Source organism: Rhamphochromis longiceps, linkage group LG20 (assembly GCF_057381845.1).
Source record: "Rhamphochromis longiceps isolate RC_006_pf linkage group LG20, R_longiceps_female_GT1.1, whole genome shotgun sequence".
In the NCBI taxonomy this organism is placed as follows: domain Eukaryota; kingdom Metazoa; phylum Chordata; class Actinopteri; order Cichliformes; family Cichlidae; genus Rhamphochromis; species Rhamphochromis longiceps.
The window spans coordinates 20,898,631-20,921,155 of NC_140576.1; the positions used below are offsets into that span (position 1 = coordinate 20,898,631).

Sequence of the window (22,525 nt, forward strand, 5' to 3'; positions counted from 1 at the left end):
TTCCCTTTCCTTGCTCAATAACTTCAGAAGAAGAAACATTTTTATACTCTTGGCTACTCAGTTGCATTGGTTTGGTGTTTGTATGGAAGTAAGGCCATATGCCATGACAGAAACAAAGGGCTAACCACAAACATGCTTTTTACCCTCACAGGCTTAACGGTATGCTGTGATTTTAGACATGCACTGACAACACCTCTGCCCTGTGATCTCTTTCCACCTTCATAAGTTGTAAAAAGTTGCAGAAGACGCATAGTTTAATTGATTTATCTAGATTTAGGCAAAAATAAAGCAATAGCTATGTCTTCCAGTGTACGCTCTCTTGTAATGACTATTAGATCCAATCAGTTTTGCAATATAAATATAAAGTGGATGCTGACACTGTTTGTATCTTTCTTTTTCAGCTGCTTTAAGGTCATTGTCAAAACGAAAATAGGGATATGAAGTGACTAGTGATACTAACATTTATACAGCGCTTTTCATTCATAGCATACATTCATATGACACTTTTTTAAATATACATCAAGCACTTTATTGTTCTCACATGCTGTATGTGGGCAATTTAGAATCCTCAATTAACCTAACATTCGTGTGTTTAAACGTGGGAAGAGAGGAATGTTCTTGTTTAGCATGCCAACTTGCTATGACTTTGTGTCCTGTGTTTAAATGGGTGTCCTTGATAACTCAGCATTGCAACTAAAAATATTGACTTTGTTCTACATTTTTAAACATAAGAAATAATGAATAAAATGTAACTTTTGAGTTACTACCTCCTGATTGCAATTTTAACCTTCAAGTGACCAAGTAGATTAACTGACGAACCTAGTGCCTCAGGGTTTGTCACACTGTGATTTTTTTCATTCTAAAAATGTTTACATTTTTCATAAAGATCGATTGAGGCTAATGTCTACCACAACAGGAAAGACCCCAGGTGCAGGCTGTGCCAAGATACCTCCGAGACAATCCTGCACATAACAGCTGGGTGCAAGATGCTAGCAGGCAGGGCATACATGGAACGCCAAAAGCAAGTGGCTGGAATAGTATACAGGAACATCTGTGCCAAGCATGGCCTGGAAGGTCCCAGGGTTAAAATGGGGTACACACCTTAGGGTGGTGGGGAATGACCGAGCTAACATCATATGGGACTTCCAGGTATAGATGGATAAACTGGTGATGGCTAACCAAGAGGAAGATGGCTGTAATGAAATATAGTTATACCAAGTAATATCTACATCAGGAAGAAGGAACATGGGAAGCTGGAGAAATACCAATGTCTGAGAGAGAAGCTCAAAAAGATGTGGAGGGTGAAGGGAACAGTACCTGTGGTAATTGGAACACTTGGGAAAGTGATCCCTAAATTGGGGGAGTGGCTTCAGCAGATCCCTGGAAACAGATGTGAGGTCTCTGTTCAGAAGGGCGCAGTCCTAGGATCAGCACATGTACTGTGCAGGACCCTAAAGATCCCAGGGTTCTGGTACAAGACCCTAGCTTGAAGGATAAAGACGGTCCGCAGGGTGAGTGGGATTTTATATACACTACTGATCAAAAGTTTTAGAACACCCTAATTTTTCCAGTTATTTATTGCAATTCAAGTCGTTCAAGTACAATGAATAGCTTGAAATGGTACAAAAGTAAGTGGTGAACTGCCAGAGGTTAAAAAAAAAAAAAAAAAAAGGTAAGGTTCCCTAAACTGAAAAATAATGTACATTTCAGAATTATGCAAAAAGGCCTTTTTCAGGAGCACAAAATGGATTAACAATTTAAAGCTGTTCTGCAACAATGGAGCTTGATCAAGCCTTGAAGCTGGTGCTACTAATTCCTACAGCTGTTCCAACTTTTCTGGATTACTTCCAACCCCCTCTGTCTGCATATAAGCAGTGTTGGAACACACTGTGGTACCATACCCTCATGAGCATCAGTTGAACAGTATTGTACTGCAGATAGTAGTGTGATGGTACACAAATGGTGAGAAAAAGGCGATTAACAATGGAAGAGAGACAGACCATCATAACACTTATAAATGTTGGTGTGTCCTACAGAGAAATAATAATAATAATAATAATAATAATAATAATAATAGATTGCATTTATATAGCGCTTTTTGAGACCCTCAAAGCGCTTTACAATTCCACTATTCATTCACTCTCACAATCACACACTGGTGGAGGCAAGCTACAGTTGTAGCCACAGCTGCCCTGGGGCAGACTGACAGAAGCGAGGCTGCCATATTGCGCCATCAGCCCCTCTGGCCATCACCAGTAGGCGGTAGGTGAAGTGTCTTGCCCAAGGACACAACAACCGAGACTGTCAATCCAGTCGGCTCGAACCGGCAACCTTCCAATTACAAGACGAACTGCCAACTCTTGAGCCACGATCGCCCCAATGCAGAAACCGCAAAGAAAGTCAAGGTGTTAGTGAGTACAGTTTCCTTCACCATCCAAAGGCTCAGAAACAAACTGTGACAGGAAGAGGTCTGCAGACCCAAAGACACAACTGAATCAGAGGACAAGTTTCTGAGAGTTAACAGCTTGTGTTATAGGCGGCTGACAGGAAAACAGCTTCATGCACAGCTTAACAGTGGTCGTAGTAAGAAAGTCTCAGTTTCAACTGTGAAGAGAAGACTTTGAGCTGCAGGTTTGACAGGACAAGTTGCAGCAAGAAAGCCAGACGTCAGAATAAGACAAAGAGGCTTGGCTGGGACATGAAATACCACCACTGGACTACTGAAGAAGAAGGTATTATGGACTGATGGATCAACATTTGAAATCTTTGGTTCATCACACAGGATCTTTGTACACCGTCGAGTAGGTAAAGGATGGTTCCACAGTGTGTGGTATCAACCGTCAAACATGGAGGAGGAAGTGTGATGGTCTGGGGCTGTTTTGCTGGATCCAGGGTCGGTGACTTGTACAGAGTGAGAGGCTCCCTGAACCAAAACCACAGCATTGTGCAGCACCATGCAGGACCCTCTGGTATGTACCTAGTTGGTCAGGGATTCATCCTACAGCAAGATAATGACCCAAAACATAGATCCAAACTACGCCAGAACTACCTCAGGAACAAAGAACAAGATGGTGAGCTTGAAAACATGGAGTCCAGCACAGTCTCCAGACTTAAACCCCATCGAGCTGGTTTTGGGCAGCAGGAAAGAAGGATAGGCAGGAATGTGGAGAGAGTAGGGACTCTACTGTGACTTTGGTATTTAATGGTTTTTAAGGTCTCAATGAATGTCTTGACAAGAGCCTATGAATAAAATGTATTATTGTTACTCTAAATGTAGGGAATAGAACTGGTAATGGGAGAGAGTTGGCTGATATGATGAAGAGAAGGAAGGTAGATATATTGTGTGTGCAGAAGATCAGGTGGAATGGTGATAACTACAAAAGTACAGCTGAAGTGGTGAGGGAAACTGCAGAGGTGTTTGATGGAACCTCTGGACAGAGGAAAGAGGACAAGGAGACTTGGTGATGCAAAGAGCAAGTACAGTAAATTATTCAAAGGAAGAGGTTGGCAAATAAAAAGTGTGATAGTCAGGGAGATTTAAAAACTAGACAGGAGTATTGGAGCCTAGGCATACGATAAAGAGAGAGCAAAAGCAAAGAAAAAGGTTTATAGTGAGTTGTATGTGAGGAACACAACACAGAGGAATGACGAAATGAGTGAAAAGAGTCAGCTGAAAAGATGGAAGGAGTACTTTGAGGAGCTGATGAATAAAGAATCTCAGAGAGGAGGAAAGAAGTGAGAGAAGAGTGAAGAAGAGTACTGGTAGTGATTTTCAAGAACAAGAGTGAAGTGCAGAGCCGTAGTAATTACAGAGAGACCAAGCTTTTGGGCCATACCATGATGATTTAGGACAGAACTGCTGGAGGTGACAGCAGTATGGCTTCATGCTGAGAAAGAGCACTACAGATGCAATGTGAGTGTTGATGGAGAAGTCAGACAGGAGAAGGTCAGAAGGAGCTTCAGAGTGTCTTTGTTGTTCAGAGAAAGCAGATGATGGGGTACCAAAAGCAGAACTGTGGTACTGCGTGAGGAAATCAGGAGTAGTAGACAAGTATGTGAGGGTGGTGCAGGAAATGGGGACAGTGAGATAGTGGTGAGGTGTGCAGTAGGAGTGACAGATAAAGGTGGGGCTGGGATTACATCAGGGATCTGCACTGAGCCCCTTCCTGTTTGCAGTGGTGATGGACAGGCTGACAGCTGAGCTCAGGCAGGAGTCTGTGTGAAGTATGATATTTGCAGATAACGCTGATCTGTAGTGACAGTGGGGAGCAGGTATGAGGAATGAAAGTGAGACGGGTGGGAAGGTGAACAAGAACAGAGGTAGTTAAGGTAGATGAGTTTATTTTCTAGCATCAACCATCCAAAGCAACAGAGAGTGCAAAAGAGAGGTGAAGAAGAGAAAGCAGGCAGGATGTTCCAAGATGAGTGTCAGGGGTGATTTGTGACATAAGATAGGAGCAAGAGTGAAAGGAAAGTTTACAAGATGCTGTTGAGGCCTGCTGTGGTGGTTTGGAGACAGAGGCACTGAGCTGGAGGTGGCAGAGTTGAATATGTTCAGATCTTCACTGAGAGTGAGCAGGGTGGACAGGATTAGAAATGAGCGCATCAATAAGTTGGTCAACAGAGGTGCAGAAGGGTGTCATGAGAGACACGTCCTGAATGGATAAGAAGTAAAAAAAAAAAAAAAAAAAAAAAAAAAATCTGTCCAAACTACCAAACAACGGCTCGAAACGCTGGCCACTAGGCTAAAGTGGTTAGATCTATTCAGGGTGTACTCTCAGGACAGACCCACCTAGGAGCAATAAATTGGCTACTAACAGCAGACACTTATCCAGATGAGCTAATAATTCAGATCATAAAGAATCCCCCACATTTTGTGTCAAACTAAAACCAAACAATAAATAGATATCCTTAATGCCAACTTCTGCACTGTAATTTGTCACTGATCACAAGAATTATGGCGTTGAAATTATTTTACTATATTGTAAAGCATCATTCACATAGTTCATATAGCTTAAACATCCTTCACTTCCATATTATTATTATTTTTCTAACATCACTGAAACCAAAAAATTATTTCATGTATGTATTTTAAGAAATAACAGACAAGGACTGTTTAAATGTCATTTTGTTTGTACAACATGTATTTTAAATCTTTTTTGCATAAAAATGGTTGAAAACAATACTTGATGACAACAGAGCATTTCAGAATATCTAACATGGATAAAGGAAACAGTAGTAGTGTGAAATACACAAACAAATCATAAAAAAGTATTCCTGATAGCACACTCGGTCATTAGAATACCAACTGAAATGGCTTGGTCGCTTGAGGGTTAAAAAAATCCTGGGTTGCTATGCCTGGTAAAGCTAATCGTCTTTCTGCTTTAAAATGAAGGTGAAGCTGCTCAAGTAACAGATGCAGATGTAACTTCAGATTTGTCCTTAGGAAAAAACAAAACATGAAAAAACAAATAATTGTTCTATCTGCAAATGTTCAAAGCTTGAAAAGCATCCCCTACTGCACATTTTCTGTTGAGCTAATGAGCAACAACGAGAATATGTTTTAGGCAACACAGATTGAAGGTTTGCTTTAGTGACTAGCAAACAAACAGTGTGTTTGAGGAAAGAAAATCCTTCTGTCTGCTTTGAGATTCTGCATCAATTCTTTACGGTACATTTACTCTGCAGCGCCTGTTTTACTTTGGTTTTTAGTCTGTTAGCATGTTTCTGCAGCTCCCTTTATTCTGACTTTTACAAGTCCTGCTAAAATCTGTGTTCAACAGCACACCCTCGTCATCTTTATGCGTCCTCACTGATGGTTAAATCACAAAACTGAAACTTGAAAACACATCGACACCCTATAATGTGACGGCATTTTGTTGTGAGGATTGGATAACAATTCTTGGTTTCTCCAGTCTCAGTTTGTTATTTATTCATGTTTTTAAGTCAATCTAAAATGTTTCAGTTGTGAACGGTGCCATGTACCGTACCACTACAGGGGCACTAAAAGGTGTTTGTGGGGTCCACTGTACCTCCATTTGATCATAAATGACCTGTTGATACTTGATTAATATGACTCAGCAACAATGTAATCACCAGCTAAATGCATTAAACAACCTTCCACATCTTTTCTTGAACTAACGTTTGTATTTCTGGAAACTTTATGTTGTTGTGAACTAAAACTGACATTCTAATAAAACTGGTGAGTCAACACGAATGCTGGTTTGAATCTAGCTGAGCACTTTTTTACTCTCATCAGCCACTGCTGCTGGACAATCATCAGTTATTCCAGTATAATGATGACATTAAGATTCCGACTAAAAGTGGATTTATTACGTCCTTTAGGATTCTGTTTGTCACAAGCCCAACATCCTTTGTATTCAAGACTTTTCTAAATGGCATTTTTTTAAAATCTTAAGCTTAGTTTATTTGTCTGTCTTGGTTTTCCCAGTGACTGCATATTATTTACATGTATGTTTCTCCTGTTATCGAAAGTCAAGATCTGACCTCATGTATGCTGTTGAATTTAGAGTGAAAATTGGTTGACAGATGGAAATACATGCTTACCATTCCAGTGTTTTAACACTACACTCACAAGTTGCCACTCACTGCTTAAAAATACCTTCCATTGCATCAAATGCCACAATAACTCAAGCACAATATACAATACATCTGTAGGCTGCCCATTGTTTTTTTTCTTCATCATCTCTAGTTACATGACACAGTAAGGCTCTCGTGGCAGATGAGGTTTAGTCCTGCAGCAGGCTGGTAGGTGGGAAAGGAGCCCTTTCTTCAAGTCTTTATTAAGGAAGAAGCAGACGATAGGATTGACCCCTGCTTGGGCAAAACTCATCCACACAGTGGTGGAGAGGTACCGGTGTGGTATTGTGCAAGCCTTGACAAACACCCTCCAGTAGCAAGCTACTATGTAGGGAGACCAGAGCACCAGGAACAGTAATGTGATCACATAGAACATCCTGCCAAGCTGCTTCTCTGCTTTAAACTCCTCCATGCCTAAGAGTCGCCGGTTCTGGTTGTGCAAGTTTTGCCGTATTCCCAGCAGAGTGGGTGGCATCGGGCCCCTACCAAAACCCGCAATCCAGTTAGCAGCTGCTTGGCCTGTAGCTCCTGGCCCATGAAAGGTCCAATTCTGACTGATAGCTGGCACCATCTGGACTGGCTTCATCTTGCGGTGCTTGTACTCAAAGAGAAGTAACTTCATGTAGACGACATGTGTGGCTAGAATGAGTACAGCAAGCATTAGCATGAAGCCCAGTGTGTCATTAGCCTTGAAGTAGCGATGCTCAAAAATGCACTGGTCCTCCTCACGAATGAATTTATAGGTGCCCACATCAAAAACAGGCGGGAATGCCATTGCCACAGATAGCGTCCATACCATGCACACTACCGCCACACATGTCCAGAATGTCATGCGCTTCGAGTAAAAACGGTGGTGTGCAATGGCCATGTAGCGTGTTACACTGATGCAGAAGAGCATGAAGGCAGCATGGAAGCAGAAGAGCACTGCCATGAAGGCTACCACCTTGCAGCTGAGCACACTGTAGGTCCACGCTGAGCCATTTTTTATAGACACCAGCACAAAGGGGAAGCAGATAGCTGAGCGAATGCTGTCTGCCAGGCACAGATCCAGGAGGAAATAGTAAGGTGCCTTATGCAGAGCCTGGTCCCGGAGTACAAGCAGAGAAACCACCAAGTTCCCCACCAGACTAATGCATATGATCAGCCCAAGTAGCACCAGTTTAATATACGTAGAGATAACGGAGGATGAACTGTCTGCTACCATGCCTTCTGCAGTAGCCACCACTGCTGCCATTGGCCCCACAGGCCCTTCACTGCTCTCATTTCCATTTGCCATCCCAAATGCCCCCCCACCCATAACACCTTTTTTTTGGACAACAAAGTCACCACTCCACCACCACCTCCCCACATTGCTCCATTTCGAGCAAAGTCCCTTCGTTGTTGTGACCTCTCCTCTTGCCTCTTAATCCTCACACGGGTCCTGAAAACAACCAGAGGAGATCAAGAATTAGGCGTTTGATGGCTCTTCATCAGAAATTAAAAATCATTTCAGTCACTCATGTATTACTAGCACAGATTAAAAGGACAAAACAACACATGGCTTCTTTTTCTCTAACGCAGAAACCGCATTTTTGGTGGCAACGTCAAAAACATACTTAAAACATAATTCAGAAATGTTCAACATGACTTCGCCCGGAGTTTTCACGTGTTAGTCTACAAATGAGTACTGAAAATCATGACGATTGGGCCATTTCATATATAATCAACCAAATTTGAGGAATAAAATCTCACCTGACCCCTTAAGAGTCAATTTTTAAAAAAATATTTTTTTAATTTAAGAATTGAAGTGAAATCCCCTCCCTTTTATTCCTTTTACTGAACTTTAGTGGCAAATATCCATTTGCTGTGACACTTGTTTAATTTTTTGGTTAAATTTTAGGTACATGACACTGAACACAAGGTGTGAAAAATCATTTTAAAAACGATAATAACAGTTATGAAACAAACCAGTGCTAGCTGGATTGGGACATGTAAAACTAATTGAATTGAAATAAAAATATACATAATATCTTTATCAGTTTGGTCAAATTTCACAACCTTTATTTTTGACTAGGGATAACTAAACACTGTGAATAAGCTGTATTTATATTTTAACATCTACACTGAAATTCTGAAAAAGATCTACTACTAAACACTAAAGAGAAACATGATCAAATAATAAAAAGCAATAAAACTACTCAGAGTGTACAGGCTTATACTAACTCTGATCGTCACAGTGTCTTCATACTTCTGATACCCTGTGTGATGTTCAGCCCTATAAAGTTTATGTTATTATCTTCTGCAATTAGGAAACTAACTATAATAATGAAAATGAAAAGGTGAAAAAGCGGAACAAAATATTGTCTAAGGATTCAGAGAATCTGGACAAATGTCTGTAATCATCAGACCCTCGGGCAGCACTGTATTAAAAACAGACATCACTCTATCGTGGACATCACTGTGCTCAGGAACACTGCCAGAAATCACAGTCTATGAGCACAGGTTGCTGTGGTATCCACAAATGCAGGTTAAAGCTTCGCCATGCAAAGAAGTCACATGTGAATAGGCTACAGAAATGCTGTTGCCTTCTTTATGCAAAAGGACAGAGGCAATGTGGAAAACTGTTCCTGGGTTCTTGCTGGAAAACATGGACCCTGGGTTAAAAAGGAGAGAGACCATCCACCTTATCAGTGTTCATGTTTAAAAGCCTGGATCTCTCATGGTTTGGTCGTGATCTAGTGGCTATAGAAGAGGGGACCATCTTTGCAGCCATTCCCAAACTCTCTGTGAATGGTACTCATGGCCATTGATCAGTGGTCTTTCATCAATGGTCATGACAATTTGCACATTATTGATCAAGAAACTGACCTCACAGCCCATTGTTCGCCAGTGGTTCTACTTTCAGCCATTATGTACTCTTTGTAAGGTTGCGGAAACCTGCAGTCAGCTGAGGCTGGATGAGTGATGAAAGGTTTCTCACATTGAAAACGCTATGTCCAGATGAACAGAATCAACTTTTGGGGGTTTTAAGCATAATCTTAAGGTCACGGTATAGAGGCATACATGCCAACCCTCCCGATTTTCCGGGAGAATCCCAAATTTCAGTGCCCCTCCCGAAAATCTCCTGGAGCCACCATTCTCCCGAATTTCTCATGAATTTCCACCCGGACAACAAAACTGAAAAACCATATCCCAGACTGGCCCAGCCAATTCCAGTTTCCAACAATGGCTACTACTACTGCAGCTACTTAGTTTTAATATTACTCTTATTACTCTTTCTGGGTTGCAAAATAAACTTTTAACATATTTTCAGACTTTAAACTTCAAATATCTGAGCCGGGGAAATCAGCAAATTCCCAGCACATCGTTTTCAATTTTTTTCGTGGGGCGGCATCACGGGCATTGGCAAAAAAAAAAAAAAAAAAAAAAAAAAAAAGATCGTGCTCATGCTGCCCCGACGCCAGCCAGCGCATATTGGGAATGGCATAGGCACCGATCGGTTTTCTATTGCCCATTTGCTGGGAGTAAGGGTGCCCTTCGTTTGCGAGGTGCGCCTGCTGCTTGCGGCGCAGAAAGGAGAGGGCGGGGTGGCGGGGGATTCACTGACCGGCTGGAGCAGCGTCTAATAACCAACTCGCAAAATAAAACAAAATAAAAACAAACCAACAAACACGAAAACACCAGACATCATGATACAGACTTATAATTTGCACCGATGTTTTTTTGAAATTCTATACACGAAAAGTGAGCGCGAGAGCCCTCGGTGCACCTGCTTGCTGCTGAAGTCAAAGTAAACTTTATTGTCATCTCCGCTACAGTACAGTATACAGGGAGTGCAGAATTATTAGGCAAATGAGTATTTTGTCCACATCATCCTCTTCATGCATGCTGTCTTACTCCAAGCTGTATAGGCTTGAAAGCCTACTACCAATTAAGCATATTAGGTGATGTGCATCTCTGTAATGAGAAGGGGTGTGGTCTAATGACATCAACACCCTATATCAGGTGTGCATAATTATTAGGCAACGTCCTTTCCTTTGGCAAAATGGGTCAAAAGAAGGACTTGACAGGCTCAGAAAAGTCAAAAATAGTGAGATATCTTGCAGAGGGATGCAGCAGTCTCAAAATTGCAAAGCTTCTGAAGCGTGATCATCGAACAATCAAGCGTTTCATTCAAAATAGTCAACAGGGTCGCAAGAAGCGTGTGGAAAAACCAAGGTGCAAAATAACTGCCCATGAACTGAGAAAAGTCAAGCGTGCAGCTGCCAAGATGCCACTTGCCACCAGTTTGGCCATATTTCAGAGTTGCAACATCACTGGAGTGCCCAAAAGCACAAGGTGTGCAATACTCAGAGACATGGCCAAGGTAAGAAAGGCTGAAAGACGACCACCACTGAACAAGACACACAAACTGAAACGTCAAGACTGGGCTAAGAAATATCTCAAGACTGGTTTTTCTAAGGTTTTATGGACTGATGAAATGAGAGTGAGTCTTGATGGGCCAGATGGATGGGCCCGTGGCTGGATTGGTAAAGGTCAGAGAGCTCCAGTCCGACTCAGACGCCAGCAAGGTGGAGGTGGAGTACTGGTTTGGGCTGGTATCATCAAAGATGAGCTTGTGGGGCCTTTTCGGGTTGAGGATGGAGTCAAGCTCAACTCCCAGTCCTACTGCCAGTTTCTGGAAGACACCTTCTTCAAGCAGTGGTACAGGAAGAAGTCTGCATCCTTCAAGTAAAACATGATTTTCATGCAGGACAATGCTCCATCACACGCATCCAAGTACTCCACAGCGTGGCTGCAAGAAAGGGTATAAAAGAAGAAAAACTAATGACATGGCCACCTTGTTCACCTGATCTGAACCCCATTGAGAACCTGCGGTCCATCATCAAATGTGAGATTTACAAGGAGGGAAAACAGTACACCTCTCTGAACAGTGTCTGGGAGGCTGTGGTTGCTGCTGCACGCAATGTTGATGGTGAACAGATCAAAACACTGACAGAATCCATGGATGGCAGGCTTTTGAGTGTCCTTGCAAAGAAAGGTGGCTATATTGGTCGCTGATTTGTTTTTCTTTTGTTTTTGAATGTCAGAAATGTATATTTGTGAATGTGGAGATGTTATATTGGTGTCACTGGTAAAAATAAATAATTGAAATGGGTATATATTTGTTTTTTGTTAAGTTGCCTAATAATTATGCACAGTAATAGTCACCTGCACACACAGATATCCCCCTAAAATAGCTAAAACTAAAAACAAACTAAAAACTACTTCCAAAAACATTCAGCTTTGATATTAATGAGTTTTTTGGGTTCATTGAGAACATGGTTGTTGTTCAATAATAAAATTATTCCTCAAAAATACAACTTGCCTAATAATTCTGCACTCCCTGTATAGAGAGACGAGACGACGAGGCTCCAGTTACAACAGTGCAAGTAAACAAACAATATATATAAGAAGAGTAAGAAAATAAATATACACTTTAGGACTAGGGGTAAAGGGATCAATAACAATTTAAAATTTACAGTTTGTTGATTTAAAGTCTCACACACAACCCGTCGAAAGGGGAGGGGCCGGCTGCTTCCAAATAGAGCACATTTCATTTATAATGTTGTAAATCCAAGCCCATTATGTATTCATGATTTGAATCCTGGGCTGTGTGAAATCTCAGAAATGCACCTTAGACAAAGTGAATCTGTGAACTAAGGTGTAGGTGTGTTAGATTATGTTGTGGTGATCCTCGGGTTGAGGGATGGCTGTTCATACTAGAGTGCAAAATTAAAACCAATGGAAGATGGACAAGAAAAGTTCAAAGCCATCAGGTCCTCAGTTTAGAAAAAAGAGAAAAGAAGAGGAAGAGAAACGAGAAAAAGATACAGGTAAGCAGATGTGTCATTGGATAATGGCAGGTCATGTATCCTGAAACAATCAGAATAAGAATACTTTATTAATCCCTAAGGAAATTATGTGTGTTACAGTTGCTCCAAGAAGAAATGGTAAAAATAGCAACAGTAACAGACTTAACTCCAAACAATACATTATGTTACAGATTTTAATATTAATTAGTCATTGTCAATTGTTGATTTGTCCTGTTCTCATTGTATTACGAATTATCATGGCTGTTTTGTAGCCGTTTGCATACTATGCATACTCTCTCTGTCTTTATATGTGTGTGTGTACAACAGTTTTATGTTAATGTACAATCCTTAATATGTTTTGTCTGTGTGTGTGTGTGTGTGTGTGTGTGTGTGTGTGTGTGTGTGTGTGTGTGTGTGTGTGGGTGGGGTGGGGGCCCAGGGCGCCAAACAGGCTAGGACCACCACTGCTCTGGAGGGTTCTTCCGGGGTTTCACACAGCTGAATAAATGTCAAACAGTAAACAGGGCCGAGTACAATAACCTCAGTTTGATGAGAAGAAGAGTAAGAGAAGAACACTGAACAAGAATGGCATCCATACCACGGCTGCAAGAAAAAAAGCTTTGTTCTCAAAAAGAACAGTGCTACCACGACCACACGGAAAGAAGACCAGAACACTCTTAAATACAGTTTTGTGGATATGTCAAACTAAAATATCACTTTGTGGTTTAAATGATAACTCTTCAATGCAGAGAAACCAGAGCACTGCATTACAGTGGTGACTTAATTTCAGCACATTTTATTTCTGCTTCGGGAAGGCTAACCGTCATTGATGACACTACATTTAAACTTGTATTAGCAAATTCAATCCCAAACCCACTTTGTAAAAACAAAACATCCCGACACTTCAAACTTTAGCTTTGTTCAAGACTATATCAAAAAGTGAAAAAGCAATGCTGCTCTTCCCTGTTTATTTGGTAGAAGAGGATTAGAGCAGAGTTTCAAATCCCTGGCTTCACTAAGTGGCAGGAATAACTGTTCCTTATGAGTTTAACTGTTTAACTGGATGTTTCTAATTTAGCACTGAGATGACAGTTTAAAACAGCAATTTGACAACCATCGGAAAACACACATTACCGAAGGAATTCTCTTGCTGACGTTTTAGGATTTATGTTGAAGTTAATTTGATAGGATTTACAAAAATACAGAGCTAAGAGCACACTGTCAACACGAATTGAAGCCCTGCTAAGCCACAGGCTGGGAGCTGTGGTGAATTCTGTGAGAGAGGCTGTGCATCTTAAAGGAGGGGCTTTGTCAAGCTGAAAGTTGGTTGGCGGCGGAGGGCAGAGTCACTGTCAGGAACTGGGTAGCAACAGCAACCCAGTACCTCTAGCTTTACATCGGTGGGAGGAGGCGACAAAGCTCACTGGATGAGATGTACATTGTTGGTTTCTGACAGCTGCACCCAGCATCAGGCTTCCCTACATGGAGTCTACAGGTCTGTTGAGGACATGGGGGCCACCGGGTGCTACAGTCCAGCCTTAAGGAGGGTGGCTGTCTCAAAACCTGAAACAGTGTTGTCTATATGCCCCCAGGAGTTTGTTCTGTGTTCTGTGAATGGCCCAAACATCAAATGATACTAAATAAGTTGGCAGTCCCAGTGCTGATCAAGGTTGTATAGCTGCTGGAAATCCTGTATTATTTATCATCAACATCATTTATGCTGCTCTGAGGCATGCTTCAACATTCTGATTTGTTCTACATTCAGAGGCCCTCATTTGGTGCTCACCCTGTAGAGGCTGGGGCAGACAAAGGGCAACAGTCTTAGAAAGCTGCAATTGTCTGGGCCTAGAGGATGCTAGAAAAATGCCAGCAAGAGCTTACTGCACTCAGATAAATATACAGGCACACAGAAGCAGAAAGTGTGACATTTTGTGTAGGCAATATTAAATGGCAGTCATACTGAGCTCCTTACCTGCCGTGGGTTGCTTGTCCAGACGTCTGTTGCAGTCTACATGAAATACGGTGATGCACCTGGCTTCTAGCCTAAAAACAGAAGCATAGGTAACGTTGCCGGTGGACCAAATCTGTATTAAAAAAAAGTGTTGCACACTACCTTTAAAAATCAAAAGGTTTAAAGAAGCAAAAGCAGCTTTCCTCTTTTTTCTTGTGCATGTCATATCTCGGTGCTTTTCACACAACCTGTGCCGGTGGCCAGTAAGCGCCTAGTCCCATTCACAGCACACAGTGTGTACGCCGCCATTCAAACACTTTATGATGCGTATGCTGTCAACTCGTATCTCCTGTTTATATGTTAGAAATCTGAGGCAGTAATATCCTGTAAAAGCAGCCGTAAAGCCATGTTTGGTAGGGGCTGTCAGACAGCAACAGACGCCCTGTGGATCCTCTGCTTCTTGCGGTCGTCGGAAACCTTGACGATTCCTCGCTGCACTTCCGTGCGCAGTATTCCAGTCAAGTCGGAGGAAACCTCCCGTGTGTTGTTCATGAAATCCTTTAGCATGTCGAAGCAATGCAGGGCTTCTGCTTAGAAAAAATTGGTTAGCTTGCTAACGTGCTGAGGCCAGACAGCTCCAGGCTGCGCGATGACACGGATACCAGTCCTCATTGTGTCCCGCAGCCTGTCAGTACCCAGGCATGATAAACAGGAGCATACGTGGGATTACAGCATAGATGGAAATATCTCCGGCCGTGAACTGGCAGATGGAAATGCAGTATGCAAAGGACAGCTTCTGTGGGCCCAGCTTCGGTAATGAGCACCAAAACAGGCAACTCCTCCTGGTATCGCAGTGATTTTAATCCCGTTAGTTCCACGGACAGGGCCGATCTGAAGCACGGGGATGAGGGCACCCTTCCCCCCATTGTATTTAAACTAACATCATATGAGTGCTACTTTTCATCTGTAAAGAGTAAAAATGAATAAATGCATTTTTTCACAATTAATCTAAAGAAAACGACACACTAAATCAAATCCTTTTGATGAAGCTTAAAATTGACATGAAATCTCATGTATTTTTACAATATACCGTAATTGCAGATCGTATCTTATTATGATTCCACATAGCAGAGTAGCACTTAATAAAGTAATGGCGTCACTTCTATTAATAATCTCATAATAGTGTCATAATGATGCTCCAATATAACATTACTACATTTAAATTTGCAATGTTTGTCCTTAAAATATTTAAAATGAAAAATCTACTGTAAGAACAAGATTGCTCTTCCTGCAGGAAATACATTCTGACGGTTTGAGTAAGTAATTACTGAAGTTAACTCAATAAGGGAGAAAAGATTCTAGATAAATATGAAAGAAGCTGTACATAATACTACATTTGTGAGATGGTTATGAGCATTTTTTTCTAATAGTTAAAAATTATTTGTGAAGAACTTCATGAAGTCATTGCTAGTTAAGGTTAAAGGAATGGTTGACTCAACAGAGCTCTGACTTTTTGTCGGCCTGACTGCAGTGGTAAAGACAAACCTAGGGTTGTTCTTATTTTGTTTAATTAGTGATGAATAGTAAGATGTTCCAGGTTCATGCAGGTCTTTTAATTTTTTTTTCAAACCAACAAACAATTTTTCCAGGTTAAATGATGATCTTCTAAGTTAATGAGATGCTATTTTCTCTCCAGCTTACGAGTTATCTGTGTCATGATTCGGCTGTGTGGCAGGCAGGAAGTGGACCCAAACGCAAGCTCACAGAGGCAGGAATGAACTCAAAACACAGCTTTATTGCTGGAGGGAAACAGCGAAAGAAACTGATAAGAAACTACACTGGGACGCAATACACTAGCACACAGAGAAACACACAGCCATGAATGAGGAGAATGCGACACTGAACAGAGGGAGACGCGGACATAAATACACAGAGGTTTAACGAGGAAGGTGGGAGCACACGGGGAACACAGCTGACACAGATAATCGTAACGAGACAGGGCAGGAGCAACACAACATGACGCATACTGACGGGAGACTGTCAAAGTAAAACAGGAAGTACACAGAGGCGCAGACAGGAGGAGAGAGGGAGCACGGGGAGAGCACAGACATAACGGGCTGGGGAAAACATGGAATAAAACACAAGGGGAAACGAGGGCTCACAGATACACAGAGGGGCACACAGGGGGTAAAAGTCACAAGGGGAAGTCAAATAAGGAACAAAATACAAAAATACATGAAACTAAGAATGCTGGGCCAACATGGCCCAGGATTATGACAATCTGCTTTAAGATGTGTATTTGAAAGTTATACCAGGGAGTCGAGTACTTCTAATTTTAAGGCTTTCTTTTTCAGAGGAGCTACAGTATCCAGAGTTTTAGGTAGTGACGAAATAAAATTATTAACAGTGTAACCGACCTGTGGAGTAGTGTTCAGGTCATTGCTCTGCACTGTGTTTGCACAGGGCGTTGAAGAAGACAACAGTGGATAAATTATATCTTTAAACTTAGTTGTATCCAGGGCTGGACTGGGACAAAAAATTGGCCGGTTTCCTCTTTCTGGCGCAAAGTGGGCGATAAACAAACAAGAGAGAAAAGCCGATCAGCTGATCATTGATCAGTTTCATGATTGAAGTAGCAACAGGAGAGAGAGAGGGGGAAAGAATGAGCAAAGAAGAGGCAGCTGACAGCGTACAGAAGCCGAATAACTCCAGCTTTGTGTCTTTTTCCATTCTAGCTGAAGTACGGGACACAATACAAAGCGCGTAATATTTTCTCTGAATGCGGGACGATTCCGTTTTTTATGGGATGGTTGGCAACTCTAATAACTAACCTTATGAATAAAATATAGTTCACTATCAGTAACATCATAGCACCCGCCCAGACATGCTAGCTAGTATGCAGTATGAGTTATTGTAACTGATTGTAAAAAGTTAGCACAACGAAAATAGCTACAACTAAACTTGGTTTATATCTGACCCAGATAGACTGCAGGTCATAACTTCTTACCTGAAGTTCAGTTCACCTGACACTTGGACCGGCGGCCGCCTCGGGTCTCTCCTCCTCCTGCCTTCCCTTTTCCTCATCCACCTGCTGGCCTCTGTGAAAGCTCCACCATAGCCACCACCAAACAACTGAGTTATTTTTACACACCGGCCAGCATCTGGCCAATCCACCACCTTTCATTGTTTATACTGTTACAAAACAAACAAACAAAACAAAACCCATCGGCCCATAAAAACGAAGAATCACCATCGGCCCACTGGGCAAATACCCGGTATGCTCGATGGCCAGTCCAGCTATGGTTATAACCCGTATGGAAAGAAATCTACTGTGATGATATCTATTCCCCCCTTCTGTGTAATTCATTATTGTAAAGTGAAATGTTTCTAAGACATGATCAAATAAAAAAGGTTTTCAGGAAATACTGTTAAATATTCTGTTTGTATTCAGTATGTCAGGACAAGAGTGTTAATAAAGTGGTGGGTGGGTTCTTTTACATTTTGAAGGAACTGTGTCTTAATTCCACTAATTTCACATACAAGTTATTAGACAGAAACATGGGTGTGCCATGGGTTCCCCAATATCAACCATTGTGGCCGACTTGTAAGTGGAAGAAGCGGAAAAGAGGGCTTTGTTATCCTACCCTGGAATACCACCAAGTCATTGGTTCAGATATGTTAATGACACCTGGGTGAAAATCAAATCGGGGGTTCCCTGACACAGTTCACTGTTCATTCATTGGGCTGGTTTCAGTTGTTGTGCAATGTACTGTTTATTGTCCAGAACCAGAAAATTAGAGGTCATCCACGTCTTTATTTCTGTAAAACATTCCTGCAGTTTAACTAATTGGTGTGTGTTATCTGGCTTTATGGATAGATAGAGTTGGGTGTCATCTGCATAGCAGTGAAAATGTATGGTATGTCTTCTGACGATACTGCCAAAGGGAAGCATATATAATTGGTCTAATAGTTAAAATTTATTTGTGAAGAACTTCATGAAGCCATTACTCGTTAATGTTAAAGGAATGGTTGGCTCAGCAGAGCTCTGACTGTTTGTCAGCCTGGCTACAGTGCTGAAGAGAAACCTAGGGTTGTTCTTATTTTCTTTAATCAGTGAAGCAACAAACTATTTCTCCAGGTTAAATGATGATCTTCTATCTCTTTTGTGATAAGCCATTTCCTCTCCAGCTTACAAGTTATCTGCTTTAAGGTCCACGTTTGAGAGTTATACCATGGAGTCAAGTACTTCTGATTAGAGGCTTTATTTTTCAGAGGAGCTACAGTATCCAGAGTCGTTCGTAGTGAGGAGGTGAAATTATTAACAAGATAATTGACCTCTGTTGGAGTAGCATTCAGGTAGCTGCTCTGCTCTGTGTTGGTACAGGGCATTGAAGATGCTAACAGTGGGAGAATTTTATTCTTAAACTTAGTTACAGCACTTTCAGAAATGTATCTACTGTGATGAAGTCTACTCCCCACTGCTGTATAATTCATTATTGTAAATGTCAGTTTATGAGGAAGCCACTGAATGCATTGGAGAAGCAATGGAGAGAGATAAAACAGGAGAGATGCCCTGGATCTCTGCTGTCACATGAAATGCTGCCAGAAGGGGGCAGTATTTCAAGCCAATACAGGCTCTAGTGGTGGAAGATCTCTGATCTGCACAAACACAGACTTTGCTATAAACAGAGTTTTGGCTCGGAGTAGAACACATAACCATTTGAAGCAGAAACATAAGCTGACAGAGAAAGAGGCAGTCAGACAGTTTCTTGGAGAGTGTCTCTGTTTGCAGATTCATGGAGACTGAATGCTAAAGTTAGTGTGTTGTGTAGTTAGTGTGTAGTGTCAGAACAATGAGGCGACTGCTGAATGTCACAGTTGCTGCCAAAAAGCCACCAAAGGCAGGTTATAAAGTAAACTCTGATGTGCTCCTTCATCTTATAGCAGTGGTCCCCAACCTTTTTTGCACCATTGACCGATTTATGTCCGATAGTATTTTCACGGATTGGCCTTTAAGGTGTCGCGGATGAATACAACAAAATAAAACCAGTACTGGTACCAAATAAAAAAAGAAAACACACGGGAAAAGAACGAGAGACACCAAGTTAATGATTAAAATGATATATAAAAAAAAAAATAACGCTAAAAACAATAAAAACCCTGAATTTCACATCGGAGCCTCAACTCTTGTGGCCCGGTAACAAACAATTCCGTACCGGTCTGTGGGGTCCGCTGTCTTATAGTGGACAAAAATTATTTTTTGGAGTGGCACAAATAATTTGTGTGGCATCTTATTTGATGCAGAACACCTGATTGTAAATAGTTTTAAATGTTTATTTAAAAAAAAGAAGAAGCCTTGGCTACATTTTTAGATAAATAGCTGCATATACCTTTGTTGTTTACAAAACTCAGTTACTTTTTTGAAGAAATACACAGCATTACTGGAGGCCAAAGCAATGCCATCCAGAGTAAGAATCTGGTTAGATACCATATTTCTAAGCTTTTCAGGGCCGAGTACAATAACCTCAGTTTGATCTGAATTAAGAAGCAGAAAGTTAGCAGCCATCCAGGTCTTTATGTCTTTAAGACATTCCTGCAGTTTAACTAATTGGTGTGTGTTATCTGGCTTCATAGACAGATAGAGCTGGGTGTCATCTGCGTAGCAGTGAAAATGTATGCTATGTCTTCTAATGATACTGTCTAAGGGAAGCATGTATAATGTAAACAGACTTGATCCTAGCACCGAACCCTGTGGAACTCCATAATTGACCTCAGTGTGTGAAGAGGACTCTCCATTTACATGCAAAAATTAGATAGATATGATACAAACCACTGCAGCGCAGTACCTGTAATACCTACAGCGTGCTCCAATCGCTCTAATAGGATATTATGGTCAACAGTATCAAACGCTGCACTGAGGTCTAGCAGCATATTTAAGATTGAAGCATCAATTAATGGCAGGACTTCTTTGAACAGTTTTGTAAGAATGGGGTCTAAAAGACATGTTGATGGTTTGGAGGAAGTAATTATTGAAGTGAACTCAGAAAGATCAATTGGAGAAAAAGAGTCTAAATGAATATCAATGGTTCTGAAAGTAGCTGTAGGTAATATTACATCTGTGGGATGATTATTGGTAATTTTTTCTCTAATGGTTAAAATTTTATTTGTAAATAAATTCATGAAGTCATTACTAGTTAACGTTAAAGGGATGGTTGGCTCAATAGAGCTCTGACTTTTTGTCAGCCTGGCTACAGTGCTGAAGAGAAACCTGGGGTTGTTCTTATTTTCTTCAATCAGTGACGAATAGTAAGATGTTCTGGCTTTGCGGAGGGCTTTCTTATAAAGCAACAAACTATTTCTCCAGGCTAAATGATGATTTAAATTTGTGACACATCATTTCCTCTCCAGCTTACAAGTTATCTGCTTTAGGCTACTTGTTTGAGAATTATACCACGGAGTCAGGTACTTCTGATTTGAGGCCTTATTTTTCAACGGGGCTACAGTATCCAGAGTCGTACGTAGTGAGGAGGCAAAGTTATTAACAAGATGATCGACCTTCAGGTAGCTGCTCTGCTCTGTGTTGGTACAGGGCATTGAAGATGATAACAGTGGGTGGATTATATTCTTAAACTTAGTTACAGCACTTTCAGAAAGACATCTACTGTGATAAAGTCTACTCCCCACTGCTGTGTAATCAATTATTGTAAATGTAAATGTTATCAGGAAATGATCAGACAGGAGAGGGTTTTCAGGAAATACTGTTAAATGTTCAGTTTCTATTCCATATGTTAAAACAAGATCTAGAGTGTGGTTAAAGTGGTGGGTGGGTTCTTTTACATCTTGAGAGAAGCCAATTGAGTCTAATAAGAGATTAAATCCTGTATTGAGGCTGTCATTTTTAGCATCTACATGGATGTTAAAATCACCCACAATAATTATTTCATCTGAACTGAGCACTAAATCAGATAAAAAGTCTGAAAAATCAGACAGAAACTCTGTAAGAGTCAGGTGGACGATAGATGATAACAAGCAAGACTGGTTTCTGAGTTTTACAGCTGGGGTGGACAAAGCTAAGCACCAGGCTTTCAAATGAATTAAAAGTCTGCCTGGGTCTTTGGTTGATTGATAGGCTGGTGTGTAAAATTGCTGCCACACCGCCCCCTCAGCCTGTGCTTCGAGGTTTCTGATGATTAGAATAACTCGGGGGTGTTGATTCATTTAATCTAATATAATCATCCTGCTGTAACCAGGTTTCTGTAAGTAAATCGATTTGTTGATCAATTATTAAGTCATGTACTAGCAGAAGAGAGAGACCTAATGTTTAATAATCCCCATTTCACTGTTTTACTCTTTGGTTCAGATGTGGATACAGTATTGTTCTTTCTTTGTGATTTTTTTATATTTAAGTCATTTTTTGCTGGTTTTTAGGGTTTGTTTTTTTTTGTCTGTTTGGGAGCTGACACAGTCTCTACAGAGATGAGGTTTTGGGGGGATAGCCGGAGGAGAGAAGCTGTAAGACTGCAACTCTGCTTCCTGGTCCCAACTCTGGATAGTCATGTTTTGGGGGTGTTTAATAAATTTGGCCAGATTTCCAGAAATGAGAGCAAGATAACTGCTAAGATACAGACGGACAAACTGGTGGCTAACGGCTAATGGCTAACCACCTGGACATTGTAGTGGTAGACAAGCAGAGGAGGACGGTCATAGTGGTAGATGCAAGTATACCAAATGAAAGCAACATCAGGAAGAAAGAAAACTCAAGATTATCTGGAGGGTGAAGGTAACAGTGGTCCCAGTGGTAATCTGTGCACTCGGTGCAGTGACCCCCAAGCTAGGCAAGTGGCACCAGCAGATCTCAGGAACAATATTGGACCCTCAAGCTCCCAGGCCTCATCAGCGCGTTAACGAGCTAGCTGCTATATATATATATATATATATATATATATATATATATATATATATATATATATATATATATATATATATATATATATATATATATATAATTTATTTATATATATAGCTGTGAAAGTAAATCTGACAGCTTGTTACTATCATACGTATCTGAAAAAACTTGAAACAATTTGATTGAAAACACTAATGCAATGCTTAACAGCAATTAGGAAAGTGAGAGAGCAAG

General features: G+C 41.0%; 1 protein-coding gene across 2 annotated transcripts; it reads right to left on the reverse strand.

The window, feature by feature from the left end:
• Positions 1-1,740: 1,740 nt before the first annotated feature.
• On the reverse strand, positions 1,741-15,258 carry gpr173 (G protein-coupled receptor 173). 2 transcript variants are annotated; one of them, XM_085394689.1, is made up of 3 exons: positions 14,548-15,258; positions 14,407-14,477; positions 1,741-8,020 (listed from the first exon to the last, which is right to left on the reverse strand). In XM_085394689.1, the coding sequence occupies exon 3, from the start codon at positions 7,895-7,897 to the stop codon at positions 6,713-6,715; it is 1,185 nt and encodes a 394-aa protein (XP_085250815.1). In that variant the 5' UTR covers positions 7,898-8,020; positions 14,407-14,477; positions 14,548-15,258; the 3' UTR covers positions 1,741-6,712. The 2 variants fall into 2 exon arrangements, with proteins under 2 accessions (XP_085250815.1, XP_085250814.1); XM_085394688.1 differs by having other exon boundaries at positions 14,407-15,258.
• Between the last annotated feature and the right edge of the window lie 7,267 nt (positions 15,259-22,525).

Coding starts and splice junctions, on each gene's coding strand:
- gpr173 (XM_085394689.1), bottom strand. CDS start 7,897: ATGGGTGGGGGGGCATTTGGGATGGCAAATGGAAATGAGAGCAGTGAA.